Source organism: Mytilus californianus, unplaced genomic scaffold, assembly GCF_021869535.1.
Source record: "Mytilus californianus isolate M0D057914Y unplaced genomic scaffold, xbMytCali1.0.p SCAF_9, whole genome shotgun sequence".
Classification (NCBI taxonomy): domain Eukaryota; kingdom Metazoa; phylum Mollusca; class Bivalvia; order Mytilida; family Mytilidae; genus Mytilus; species Mytilus californianus.
The window spans coordinates 11869603-11883751 of NW_026262745.1; the positions used below are offsets into that span (position 1 = coordinate 11869603).

Consider the following 14149-nt stretch of genomic DNA (forward strand, 5'->3'; position numbering starts at 1 on the left):
TATAGTTAGATGGTAGAGAACTATCTCCCTTTTTAAAAAAAGCAATTACATTTGCAGTCTTCCAGCTGGTGGGATATTTACATTGTTGTAGGGATTTATTAAATATTATTTTTAAAGGAATTGCTATTTTTTCAGGACACATTTTCAGCATTTTATGACTTATGACATCTGGACCAGATGCCTTATTAGGATCTAAAATTTTAATTATATCAACTATTTCATATTTTTCAATTACTAAATCATTTAAAATAATATTGGTTCTTGGTTCAACTTCAGGGATGGGAACACCTTCCTCCTCTAGGGAAGAAATTAGACTAAAATATTTATTCAACAGATTACATTTCTCGTCGTCTCCGTACACTACATCTTCCATACTTTCATCGTGAATAATATTATTAAGTGGTGGTAAATCACCAGAACCCTTATTGGATTTAATAAGCATTTTCATTATCTTCCAATAAGTTTTAGGGTTAGCCACGTTATTTAAGATGATATTATCCAAGCTTCTTTCAAATTTTTCTTTTGCAGCTTTTTTCAAATTATTTACTTTATTCCTCTGCTTTTTGTATTTATTAATGTCAGAATCTTTTTTAGTTTTTAAGGCGTTTTTACGAAATCGATCTCTTCTGCGGATTTCTTTCCTTAACTCGTTGTCAAACCATGGTCTGTCATTGTTTCGTATATAAACATGTCGAGTTGGGATGCTCTGCCTTGCGATGTCAAGGATTTTTTGAGTAAATGTATTGCACATCTCGTCGACATCCTCAACATCAGAAAAAAGTGCATCCCAACTGACAGAATCAAGTCCGGAAGAAAATTTTTTTAAATCTGCTTTATCGTACAACCAAATTTCTCTTTTGAATGATTTGGATGCAAATCTCGGACATTCTAAAAATATTAAAGAAGCATCGTGATCACTTATTTCCGACGGTAATTTAAGTACGTCGGCAACAGAATATTTAATTGTGTCGCTGATTATTATCGGGTCTAGTAATGTGCTACTGTGTCCAGTCACCCTTGTCGGTTTATTTATTACATTTTCTAAATTAAAAAGATTCATTGTATCATATAATTTATTATTATGAATTGAAAATAAATCAGAGTTCAAATCTCCTGTTATCACAATATTCTCGCTTAGTTGGTAACTCAATCCCAGCGAATAATTAAGTCTTGTCCAATAGTCATTGTCCGTCCACTCAGGCCTATAAGTACAACAAAGAAGAAATGACTGACCTTTACCTTTAATCTCTACCCATATTGTCTCATCAATGTGGTTTTCGAGTTCACCTTTACGTACGACGGATATATCATCCTTTACATAGATGACAATGCCTCCGCCGGCACTGTTACGATCCTTTCGGATTATATTCTTTGAAAATGAGGAAAGCTGCAAATCGTCAATGTTAACACTTGGATCCAAATGAGTTTCAGTTATAGTTAATATATCAAATTCGTCAGTAAAGTTTTGGAGAAAATTAAGCTTATTTCGTAGACTACGTATGTTTATGTTACATATGGATAGTGAGGTTTCATTTATGCTAGTAGAGTCAGTTATAATATCTATATTCGGACCTGGATTAGTCTCAATATTTCCTATAATTAGGATGACATTTAAAACAAATAGTAGAAAAACAATATCTATATTCGGATTTAAGCTCTGGAGAAGTGAGAGAGAGACGAAGAGTAACGAGCATCTGAAATTGGTAAGTAATATTTCTTTTAAAGAGCTATCACTAGTTCGTGAGTTAAAGCTGCCGAGTCTAAAAGTGCATCTACATAAGTTAAATAACCCGATAGCTGCCCTATATTGTTCTATACAATTACCCATTGGGTTTTATCATAGAAATCATAATACATATAATAAGGCAGCAAAACGAAATATATAAATCACAACAACCACACACATCATCACATATAACTGAGGAAAAATTCAAAAAAGACAAATAAAAGAAAAATATACAAAACAAAAGAAACAAGGTTTGGAATATGAGAGAAAGCATTTGTATTTGAAATGGGAAATGATTTACTACTTGAAGACTTCGAACTTTTTTTAAAAAGCATTATACTGATATGTTGTTACGTGTAAAATCATATGGTTATGGAAGTTTACAAACTTCTTACCTAATTGCATTTAAGGATTATTGATTGATTGAGAAGAATTTATTAGTTCTAAATAAAATATTAAATTAAAGAAGTTAAATAAGTAAAGGAAACACCTATAAACTCAACATTTATGCATAGAGCCACGCAAGATGAAAACAAATACTACAAGTGACATCAATACAACAAAATACATCATATACATTACATGGTGCAGTACAGACAAAAAATAATAATAACAGCGATATAGCTACATTCGTATATGTAATTGCGAATTCAAATTTCAAGAAGTCTTTAATATTTTAGGACTTTCTAGTCAAACGCACCCGAATTTAAATAGATAACTTCATTCTCAGTGTCAATTAACGTCAAAAGAGGCCGTAAGGGTTTACAGTATAAAATAACTGCTTCAATTTTTTAAAGTAAAGCAGGTTTTTTCATCATTAATACGTTTTGATAATAATATCTTCTTTTATATTTCAATATCATTCAAAAGTGTTCAATATAGTTGTTCATACTTAGGTATTTGTTATCATAAATTTGAAACAAAAACCAGAGTATACGTCAGTGAACTGCATGTTTTTGCATGGTTATAACATTTTGTTTACATAAATCTTTAAAGGTGGAGGCATCTGAAGTTTTCAACAAAATGAAGTCATATTACATTTATCATCACAGCTGTAAACTCTATCGGGTTTACAAAAATGTTTTATTAAATTTAGATTATTTGTATTGATTTTATTTAGGTGAGAAAAAAGCATTAAATATGAATAAAGTTTTTATTTTTTTTTATTAAAGGGTACAAATTTTCACTGTTATATCCAGTTTAAAAAAAGGGGGGTATCACATATTATGTGTTTTTTCAAATGTATTTAGTCACTTAGGAACTTAAACAGACATCGTCACAATACGAGTTTGAAAATTATACTTGAATTGTCAAGCCTGGAATTATTAATATCAGTGGAAAAAAGAAATAAGTTGCAATTGTATGTACAAGTGAACAGGGGAAAGAGAGTGTGTTGGATAAATGATGTAACTAGCAGTTGATTGAAATTATTCAGATAACTAAAACAAAAACAAAGAAAAAAGCTTTAGTTGGATTAGACCATCTGTCTACTACTGAAATTTTCAAGTTCAGACAAACCCGTTTATGGTATTAACGACGGAAAGTCAATATACATTGTATAGCAATTATTTCAACAGCTCAAACTAGATAAGAAAAACAGTTATGTTTTGTTCAAACAGTTTTACTCTCCATTATTAGACTGTTGTGAGTTATTAACTTCATTTGTTTCTGGACTCCTATCAGTATCTGAACGTTGTTGGTTAGGTGATTCGGTAATGCCCCGTTCGATGTCAGAGATGTCATCAAAGCTATTTATCAGTTCCTTTCTACTTTTTTCAGCCCTTTTAACAAATATACGACCATCTGAAGTCCAATAGGCGTGTATTTGGTTGTTGTATTTCATCTGGGATAGTTTTTGATATTGATTCTTAGAAAGGCTGATCTGGCAGAATTCTAGACAACAGCTTCGTTATCAAAAAAAGGAAGTTGTTGGGTTCAGGTGAATCTGACGTTGGGTGTTAGTAGTCTTCAATAGTGCAGAGAATGTTGTATTAATGTCCTCTGACTTCCCTAGTAAAATTGTAAAGACTTCTGGAAAAATCTCTCCATAAACAAGTTCGTGTAAAGTGTAGAATGTAAATGAGTTTATACCTTTTTTTTTTATATTGCATGCATTATTTATTCAAAAACTTTAGAGAAAATGTAATTAAAATTACGGTATTGAAATTTGTTTTATAAATAACGTAACATTGTAGATATATTTCATAAATCAGAAATAAATTTTTTTTTAATCAAAAGTGCATTAATCTAATGATTTAAAAAACATTTTTTTTATACTTCTATACAATTAATATTAAATGAGCAATAAATTAATTCTTGTTTATTTAGCAAAACAAACAACAGTTACATTGTTTATCTAAGAACATTTTACTTCATAAAATAATGTGGGACAATCAGAACTTTTCATGTGGGACAATCAGAACTCTAAAATTTTAAAAAGTGGGACAATCGGGAATAAACCAGCTTAAGTCTGTACACTTTTTTGTGCATATAAATCGATACGGACACGTCAGATAGTTGGTTTATTCCCGATTGCTTTCAGTTTGGTTTTACTTTACCTTTCTCTCTGTTTAACGGGTTTTTAAAATAATTTTGTTTTACTAATTCTGAAATGGGTGGTAACATTTTTTTACACTTGCCATCAACGTTTGACACCGACTACTGTGCGCCTGTCACGTATGTCTGAGATATTAACCTTAAAACCAAAAGGTGTTCGTATAGTATGAAATTGAGAATGGAAATGGGGAATGTGTCAAAGAGACAACAACCCAACCATAGAGCAGACAACAGCCGAAGGCCACCAATGGGTCTTCAATGCAGCGAGAAACTCCCGCACCCTGTAGTGCATACTGATTTGAATTTATAGTTACTATATTTTCAGTAACCCATATTGGACGGTTTTGTGGACAGCTGTTTTGACTATATCATGACATTCTCGCTTATATTAAATGTATGTTTATTTAAACAAAGGCATGTACGATACACGTAATTAACGTTCAATTTAAGGGCATACGTTACAGTTTTGATCCCACTGTGAATTTTTGACGAAAGTTTGCATACAAGCTATTTTTCACCTAGTCAATTCAAATATGTAATAAAAAATACTCTTAATGTGCTACTTTTAGAGATAAATGGGGTCGAATTTTAGCCATTTACTGGACATTTCTGTTTCTTGGACATTTCTATTCAATGGAAAGACACACGTAACTTTTTTGTTTCAAATGATAAATGCAAGCGGAGTTTTGTAAAAAAAAGTCTTGAACATCTTCGCTACATAAGTATTTTGAGATTGTGTAACAATTCTTTGGAAATAATTAAATTTTAGCACATTTTCATGATTTTAGTCAAAAAACGGCATTTTTGGCTGTACATTTATTTAATCTAAAAATATTTTATCGGTGATGTGTTCATAAAAATTGGCACAGATAATCTTCTTACATAATCAAGCTTTATGCCATTTTTAAAAAGAGGAGTCCATGAACTCGTTTTCAGGTTAAATCAGTCTGAATGATAAAAATTAGTCGAAAATGCATCTTTTCTCGATATGTCACAGTTTGACGTCGCGAAAAATAACATTTTACACTGAGATATATTAGCAACGTCATTACCTCCCCTGTCTCTGTATCGTATGCCATTAAGGATGTACTTAGGTGATATTAAAAAAAACTAGAATTTAAAATTGATACTATAAGTCAGAAGAGCATTAGTTAAGGAACAAAATAAGCTAAAAATATTGATAGTTAATGGAGCTTCTTTTCGAGATATTATTTTTTTTTAAATGGCGGGAAAAGGCTGACTCGGACTTTTACCTGATATTTGCATTGGTATTATTTGGGTCTCAATCGAAAGAAAAGAAATCTAGAATCTGCTTAAAATTTAGTAAATGACCTTTTATGAGCTATTGAAGTCTTATATGAAAATAAAATGGTTGTTATGGGGCAAAATATTTTACCATGTATCGTAGGAAAAAAATCAGAGTCCGAACATCTGACAAAAATTCCTAAACCTGACCGAAGTACATCCTTAAGGAGGATTTTGTACATAAATCGAAGTGAAAAAATGTAATGAAGTGTCTTCTAATAGATATACTAACTGACCTAGATTGTGTATTCTTTTTCACAAAGATCAATTAAATTGTTTTTAGAGTTTTACACAAATTTGTTTTTCTTTTAATTTACATAAATATGATTACAAAATATAGTTGTTGTTGTGATATCAGTGTATTGGAATTATTTGTATACAACGACTTCGAAATACAAAAAGAAATACATTTTATAATCACTGATTGACTTCACCAAAATTGTTAACAAATTTTACAGTCGAAATAATATATCGGAAAGATTCAGATTTCCAATAATTAGCGCTATCATATTCAGTAATTTGATTAGGTTATCCCATAGGAGGTGCTGTGATAACCAAAAAGTTAATTACTTAAAGAGAATATCTTCTGTCTAAGGACATAATTAAATAAAACGAATGAGATACTGGTCAGTCCAATAATCACTTATATCTCCCCAGGGGTAACAACAAGTTATAGATGTTACATGATCGATATCTTGTTTCTTGAGAAATGATTGAAATAAAAGAGTATGACATAAATACATAAACAAAGTCACTTAAGAATAAACATATATCTACATTTAATTCCGATAAACGATTGAAAATTTATAAATGACGGCAATCTTAGATCAAAATCAATTGTAATAATAGATTAAGATACTAATGGTACATTTCAATTAAATAAAACGATAATGCAGACAAAATATACTATAAGAAATAACTTACCAATTTTACGTCTTTTGCTTGAATCTTGCGCATCTATCGTTGTAAAAACATAGTAAAAAGATACAAAGAGATAAATCTTCATCTTCACTTGTTGTTTCATTGTGTACTTTTTACTAAAAATCTCCATTAGGAAAAAGATGCTTCATTTTTCCTCTATATCGCAGTAATTTGTATGCGCATGTCAGCTTCGGCTATCTATAACTGAGGGCTCTTCAAGATGGAGTTTAAATTGATGTCAATACCACCCTTGCTTCTATATTGATGGTGTAAGCTCGTTGTATGCAATCTAATTACTTTCTCCAGGGATGATGACAGCACACTTATAGATTTAAAACATTAACTAAAAGATGCTGTGTGGAGCTCTAAGCCTCTTTGTTTGTGGATGCAAAGGGTAAATGTGTGTAATTGGTTAATGTCAATTTTATTTATCATGTTTATTGGTCGATTTGTCCGGTTCGTACCATGTTATTTTCACTAATTTCATTTATCTGAATTATTGGATTGTAAATCTATTACCGAGACACTGTAAAAAGCATACCCAATCTGGGTGAAATAAATGACATTTTGATGGCATTGAACAAGAAATTTGAAACCGTGATTTCAGTGTTTAATGATGGGTTTCTGTAAGAGCTCTGACGAAGTGTTAAATAGCTAAGCATGAAGCATAAAACAATACGATCTGTAGACAAGTTAATGAAGAACATTCCACAGAAAGACAAAAGTGAAAATCTTTGTTGTTTGTAGAACTGGTTTAGTTTCAAATATGGGTACCGCCGTGCCGATTTGGTTGCTCGTTATAACGATACTTACCAGAACTTCAAACAGCATAGAGATCTATGGGGGTAAGTATTAATTGCATTTAAATATTTTTGCTATGAAAAAAAGCTGATATAAATGTATTCTATCATGGTAAATGAAACACCCCTTCTTACTGAAGTCTTTATAACGTTCAAAAGAGATGGATCGCTTTTAAATCCACACAGTTTTGTTATTGTTACTTCAATTTTCAAAGTATATGTGTAGTAATATTTTTTTCTTTTGTGGAGGGGGACTGATGCATTAATCATCCGTGCATGCATGCCCTCGAATAGATGTGGATAAAATTAACAGAACAACTGTTTGCAACCACCCAGATATAGTGGGGTTTGTCTCGATTGTTTCATCTTAGGTTTGGAGACAGTGTTGATCTGTAAATCATCAATAATATTGTTTATGCTTTCCTCCTACAATCCTAACAAACCACCAGAGGTTTAACATTCCCTTGTATGAGTCAGAAAGTTGCTCGTGTATTTTACATTCTATTCGACAAAAAATGAATGCATAAATAAAAAGAGAAACAAGAATGTGAATTGCGAAATTTTTACTTATTTAGAGTAAAAAGTTTTCTCAAATGAAAATAAATAATATATACATTGTACATATACATTTTAACAACAAGATAATAATGAATGAAAAACATGAAACGATAACACAATAATACAGAATGCAATAGCTTGGCCTAGGAAGGGGTGAACTAAGCCACCAGGAAAGATGTAATGCAATAAATATTTCCTTCCCCACAAAGGCCAAGCACTTGGCAAAAAATAGAAAACATGAGTTAAATGCATACCCATACGGTAAACCACAGTCATAACTGCAGTTCAAAAGAGATTTATGCAAAAACAAATTGTACGATTGATTTTTAATACGATGCTGGCAGATCTAGAGTATATTCATGTGAAATTTTATTTATGTAAAGAGTTGTCAACGATTGATTCGTTAATAAAACGCAAACTCGACCTCCTACTATCGTTTTAGCATCCTAATGCAAGAAAAATATACTCCAGACCTGCAGGCATTACCATTAAATTTGGACAAGGACACTCTGTATGAATTCTAAGTTAAAGGACCGTTATTCCGCGTGAAGTCAGTCAACTGGAATGAAGCGCAAACTCGAACTGTAAGTCATCATTGTACAAACTCGATCTGTAAGTCATCATTGTACAAACTTGATCTATAAGTCATCATTGTACAAACTCGATCTGTAAGTCATCATTGTACAAACTCGATCTGTAGGTCATCATTGTACAAACTCAATCTGTAAGTTATCATTGTACAAACTCGATCTGTAAGTCATTATTGTACAAATTCGAAGTGTAAGTCACCATTGTACAAACTCGACCTGTAAGTCATCATTGTACAAACTGGATATGTAAGTCATCATTGTACAAACTCGATCTGTAAGTCGTCATTGTAAAAACCCAATCTGTAAGTCATCATTCTACAAACTCGATCTTTAAGTCATCATTGTACAAACTCGTTCTATAAGTCATCATTGTACAAAGTTGATCTGTAAGTCATCAGCGTACAAACTCGATCTGTAAGTCATCAATGTACAAACTCGATCTGTAAGTTATCATTGTACAAACTCGATCTGTAAGTCATTATTGTACAAATTCGAAGTGTAAGTCACCATTGTACAAACTCGACCTGTAAGTCACCATTGTACAAACTTGATCTGTAAGTCATCATTGTACAAATTCGATCTGTAAGTCGTCATTGTACAAACCCAATCTGTAAGTCATCATTCTACAAACTCGTTCTATAAGTCATCATTGAACAAATTCGAAGTGTAAGTCACCATGGTACAAACTCGACCTGAAAGTCACCATTGTACAAACTCGATCTGTAAGTCATCATTGTACAAACTCGATTTGTAAGTCGTCATTGTACAAACCCAATCTGTAAGTCATCATTCTACAAACTCGATCTTTAAGTCATCATTGTACAAACTCGTTCTTTAAGTCATCATTGTACAAAATTGATCTGTAAGTCATCAGTGTACAAACTCGATCTGTAAGTTATCACTGTACAAACTCGTTCCTGTAAGTCATAGTGTACAAACTCGATCTGTAAGTCATTACTGTACAAACTCGACCTATAAGTCACCATTGTACAAACTTGATCTGTAAGTCATCATTGTACAAACTCGATCTGTAAGTCGTCATTGTACAAACCCAATCTGTAAGTCATCATTGTACAAACTCGTTCTATAAGTCATCATTGAACAAATTCGAAGTGTAAGTCACCATTGTACAAACTCGACCTGTAAGTCACCATTGTTCAAACTCGATCTGTAAGTTGTCATTGTACAAACCCAATCTGTAAGTCATCATTCTACAAACTCGATCTTTAAGTCATCATTGTAAAAACTCGTTCTTTAAGTCATCATTGTACAAAATTGATCTGTAAGTCATCAGTGTACAAACTTGATCTGTAAGTTATCATTGTACAAACTCGTTCCTGTAAGTCATAGTGTACAAACTCGATCTGTAAGTCATTACTGTACACACTCGATCTGTAAGGTATAATTGTAAAAACTCAAAATGTAAGTCATCATTGTACAAACTCGATCTGTAAATCATCATTATACAAACTCAATCTGTAAGTTATCATTGTACAAACTCGATCTGTAAGTCATCATTGTACAAACTGGGACTGTAAGTCATCATTGTACAAACTCAATCTGTAAGTCATCATTGTACAAACTCGATCTGTAAGTCATCATTGTACAAACTCGATCTGTAAGTCATCATTGTACAAACTCAATCTGTAAGTTATCATTGTACAAACTCGATCTGTAAGTCATCATTGTACAAACTCGATCTGTAAGTCATCATTGTACAGACTGGGACTGTAAGTCATCATAGTACAAACTCAATCTGTAATTCATCATTGTACAAACTCGATCTGTAAGTCATCATTGTACAAACTCGATCTGTAATTCATCATTGTACAAACTCGATCTGTAAGTCATCATTGTACAAACTCGATCTGTAAGTCATCATTGCACAAATTCGAAGTGTAAGTCACCATTGTACAAACTCGATCTGTAAGTTATCATTGTACAAACTCAATCTGTAAGTCATCATTGTACAAAATCGATCTGTAAGTTATCATTGTACAAACTCAATCTGTAAGTCATCATTGTACAAACTCAATCTGTAAGTCATCATTGTACAAACTCGAAGTGTAAGTCATCATTGTACAAACTCAATCTGTAAGTTATCATTGTACAAACTCGATCTGTAAGTCATCATTGTACAAACTCGATCTGTAAGTCATCATTGTACAAACTCAATATGTAAGTTATCATTGTACAAACTCGATCTGTAAGTCATCATTGTACAAACTCAATATGTAAGTTATCATTGTACAAACTCAATCTGTAAGTTATCGTTGTACAAACTCAATCTGTAAGTTATCATTGTACAAACTCGATCTGTAAGTCATCATTGTACAAACTCGATCTGTAAGTCATCATTGTACAAACTCGATCTGTAAGTAATCATTGTACAAACTCGATCTGTAAGTCATCATTGTACAAACTCGAAGTGTAAGTCATCATTGTCCAAACTCGAAGTGTAAGTCATCAGTGTACAAACTCGAACTGTAAGTCATCTTTGTTCAAACTCGATCTGTAAGTCATCAGTGTACAAACTCGATCTGTAAGTCATCATTGTACAAACTCGATCTGTAAGTCATCATTGTACAAACTCAATCTGTAAGTCATCATTGTACAAACTCAATCTGTAAGTCATCATTGTACAAACTCAATCTGTAAGTCATCATTGTACAAACTCAATCTGTAAGTTATCATTGTTCACTAATGTGCCAAAAATCAGATCAATATCTACAACCATAACAAAAAACGGTTTGGACAACAGCAGTTTGATATCAGATTCACAAAATAACATGAACCACTATATATTCAAGCTAATATAATAGTGGCGGATGAATGAATATTAAATGAAATTGCATGTATAAAGATACAAAAAATTGTACAAATGTCGATCTTTTCATGCAGTTCTTTCGTTTTATTTTTGAACAATTGTAGTTTTGCAAATGCCATAGACCTCTGCTAGAAAACAATACTGGTATCTTGCTCATCGCCAAAATATCCGGTGAACATAATTAACATTGTATGTAAAGCGTTTCGTGTAACTTGCACTGTCATGATAATAAAATTTTGAAAAACAAATTTAATATTCTGAATATTCTGCACATTATTTAGTTTACTCGTGGATATCAACCCATTTCATAATAACCTAGGAAATTTGAATCAGTTTACATTATATTTATGTTTGCTTTTTTTTAAAATTCATATGTCAACCCCTCTGCTTCATTTAGGGCTTGGTGAAATCATGAGAATAGTACACCACAGGTATGAACTGGTATTTGCCAATTTCTGTTTTTGTTTGACTTTATGGTTTTTGGCTGCTTCTTTTTATACATCGTCTTTCATTGATTTCTAAATATCAGCTTTAATGTACATTTTCAATATAAATAAGAAGATGTGGTATGACTGCCAATGAGACAACTTTCCATCCTAGTCACAATGTATAAAAAGTTAACAATTACAGGTCGAAGTACGGCCTTCAACACAGAGCCTTGGTTCACACCGAACAGCAAGCTATATAAAGGGCCCCAAAATGACTAGTGTAAAACAATTCAAAAAGGAAAATCAACGGTCTTATTTATATACATATGTTTGTTTTCGAGAAATATGAGGTTCAATTTAAAAAAAAATTGTGAGAATTGGATTATAAGTAGAAATTTATATATTTTTGAAAAATGATGCATTATACATGTATATATTAATAACATCTTGTAATGAAAACGTAGTACTCCTTTTCGTTTTCTTGGTTACTTTTTCACTTGATATCATATATATGATGGGTTTTTTGCAGTGCAATCTAACTTGAGTTTATAATCTCTTCCAGAATTATACATGTTGTTTTAAAGTTATATTGTACCTTCTTTTACAAATTCAAATGTCCATGCTGTGACGTCACAATACTCAAATATGTGGCCTTATGTCTAGTCTCAAACTGTAACGTTTCCGTTTGGTTACGCGGGATGTATAAATACACAGCCACGTCCGGCCACAATAGGGACGTTAAACCTTGAATTAGGAACAATTTGAAAAATCCTGTAGTGTCTCTTTTAAATTTCTACCCCTATCCAATATAACCAGATTTTCCAGAGACATCCTAAATTTCTGCGCCCTTCATCACGGTCGACCACTATCACAGGACCTACCTACTGTATTTATTGTTAACTTGTTCTCGTCCTGAACATGCATCAAATATTTTTTTAAGGACTTTTTTTTTTAAAAAGGACACAGAGTTGAGAAAAGACTGAACATTGATATGTGACCTTTATGACGAAATATAGGATTGGATACATATCGGGGGAAAGGACTTAGATTTGAGGCTGAAACTTAGATTTAAATCTTACACTTTTTTAAAATATTTCATTTTCTTAATGACGGATAATTTGTTTTAAAAGAAACCAAGCAATGATGGGTGCTCAGTATAAAAACTATCGAAGTCGTCCATATTTATTCGACTGATTTGTCCACTCGACAGTATAGTCATGATTTGTCATCTGTTTTCTTGGTGTGCGTTTTATTTTTTGTCTTGATTTTCTATATGGTTTGATTGCTATCTTATTGACATTGATATATATTTGAGTTTATCTATTTGTTCTAACTAAATATAGCTTAACAATATCAAATATTGAGAAAAAAAGAGCACTATGGACGTCTGCTTCTTCTTTTTGGAAATAGATTAAAGGTGGGAACCGTCTGTTCAATACATTATTAAAAAAAAAAGTATCCAAAAAAGCAAACTTGATACTTTTACTAACCTTGATCGGGTTTTCTTCGCTTTGAAACCGCGTTCTAAACGGTGGTAGTACATGTGAGTCATTATCATTTATTTAAATAATGAAGTCAAGACTTACAAAATCATGAAACACTTTCGTGTACAATACTGTCTTTTGTTAAATCATATGAGTCTGACCACAGGGGCTCGTTTAGTAGAGTCAGAATAGGTTTTACTGTCAAACTGCCATGGACACAAGAACCTCATGACTCTATTTAACGACCCCCTGGTGTCGGACGTTTTTGCAGTCCATATCGCCTACAATGAAAACTTCAGACAAATTATTAGAATAATTTCCTATTTGAATACATAAATCATAAAATATATTACGATCACATTAACTATATTTATAAAAGTTTGGATTATACTTGGGATACGCCACAGCCGCTTGGGGCATGGATCACCGGTTTTTTTCTGTTTCTATTTTCAAAATTTTGTATCAAGTCTCCTTTACTATTTCAAATTATTTTCCTTATTAAGTTTATGTCTTCCCTGCGTAAATTTTTTTTTATCCTTTTTATATATTTATTTTTATTTGTCTAATTCAAATTTAATAACTTATTGTTAATCATACATTAAAATTGTCATTAATATTGTCGGAATAAGAACAAAATGTGTCGTTTCATGTTTCCAAGAGGTACTTTAAAGAAAAACGACGATTATTCCAGTTCTTATGAAACTTGTCAATTTGTTTGTATTCGTCTACAGTGCTTTAGAGTAGTATATGATTTCACATGCCCTTTGATACAAAGTTAAATAAACATTATCGACTTTCCTGTCTCACTAACCATCCTACAGATAAATTATGTTTTATTTTATAGTTGGTTTTCTTTCAGAATAGAGTAGTTTGATAATAAACTTTGACATTACATTGTTTTCCTATTAGGAAATCATTAATATCTGGTCTCTTCTAGAGTTACCAATTTGAAGG

At 31.9% G+C, this 14149-nt stretch overlaps 2 protein-coding genes across 2 annotated transcripts in view; one reads left to right on the forward strand and one right to left on the reverse strand.

The window, feature by feature from the left end:
* LOC127715509 (glutamate receptor-like) overlaps nt 1-6639 on the reverse strand; it is a 42737-nt gene extending 36098 nt beyond the window's left edge. The window contains exon 1 of the mRNA XM_052221566.1: nt 6512-6639. Coding sequence (XP_052077526.1) covers nt 6512-6638 — 127 coding nt within the window. The 5' untranslated portion in view covers nt 6639. The remainder of the gene's footprint in view (nt 1-6511) is intronic.
* A 178-nt stretch (nt 6640-6817) lies between these two features.
* LOC127715505 (glutamate receptor 2-like) overlaps nt 6818-14149 on the forward strand; it is a 45485-nt gene continuing 38153 nt past the window's right edge. Inside the window, exons 1-2 of the mRNA XM_052221563.1 lie at nt 6818-6902; nt 7256-7353. Coding sequence (XP_052077523.1) covers nt 6859-6902; nt 7256-7353 — 142 coding nt within the window. The 5' untranslated portion in view covers nt 6818-6858. The remainder of the gene's footprint in view (nt 6903-7255; nt 7354-14149) is intronic.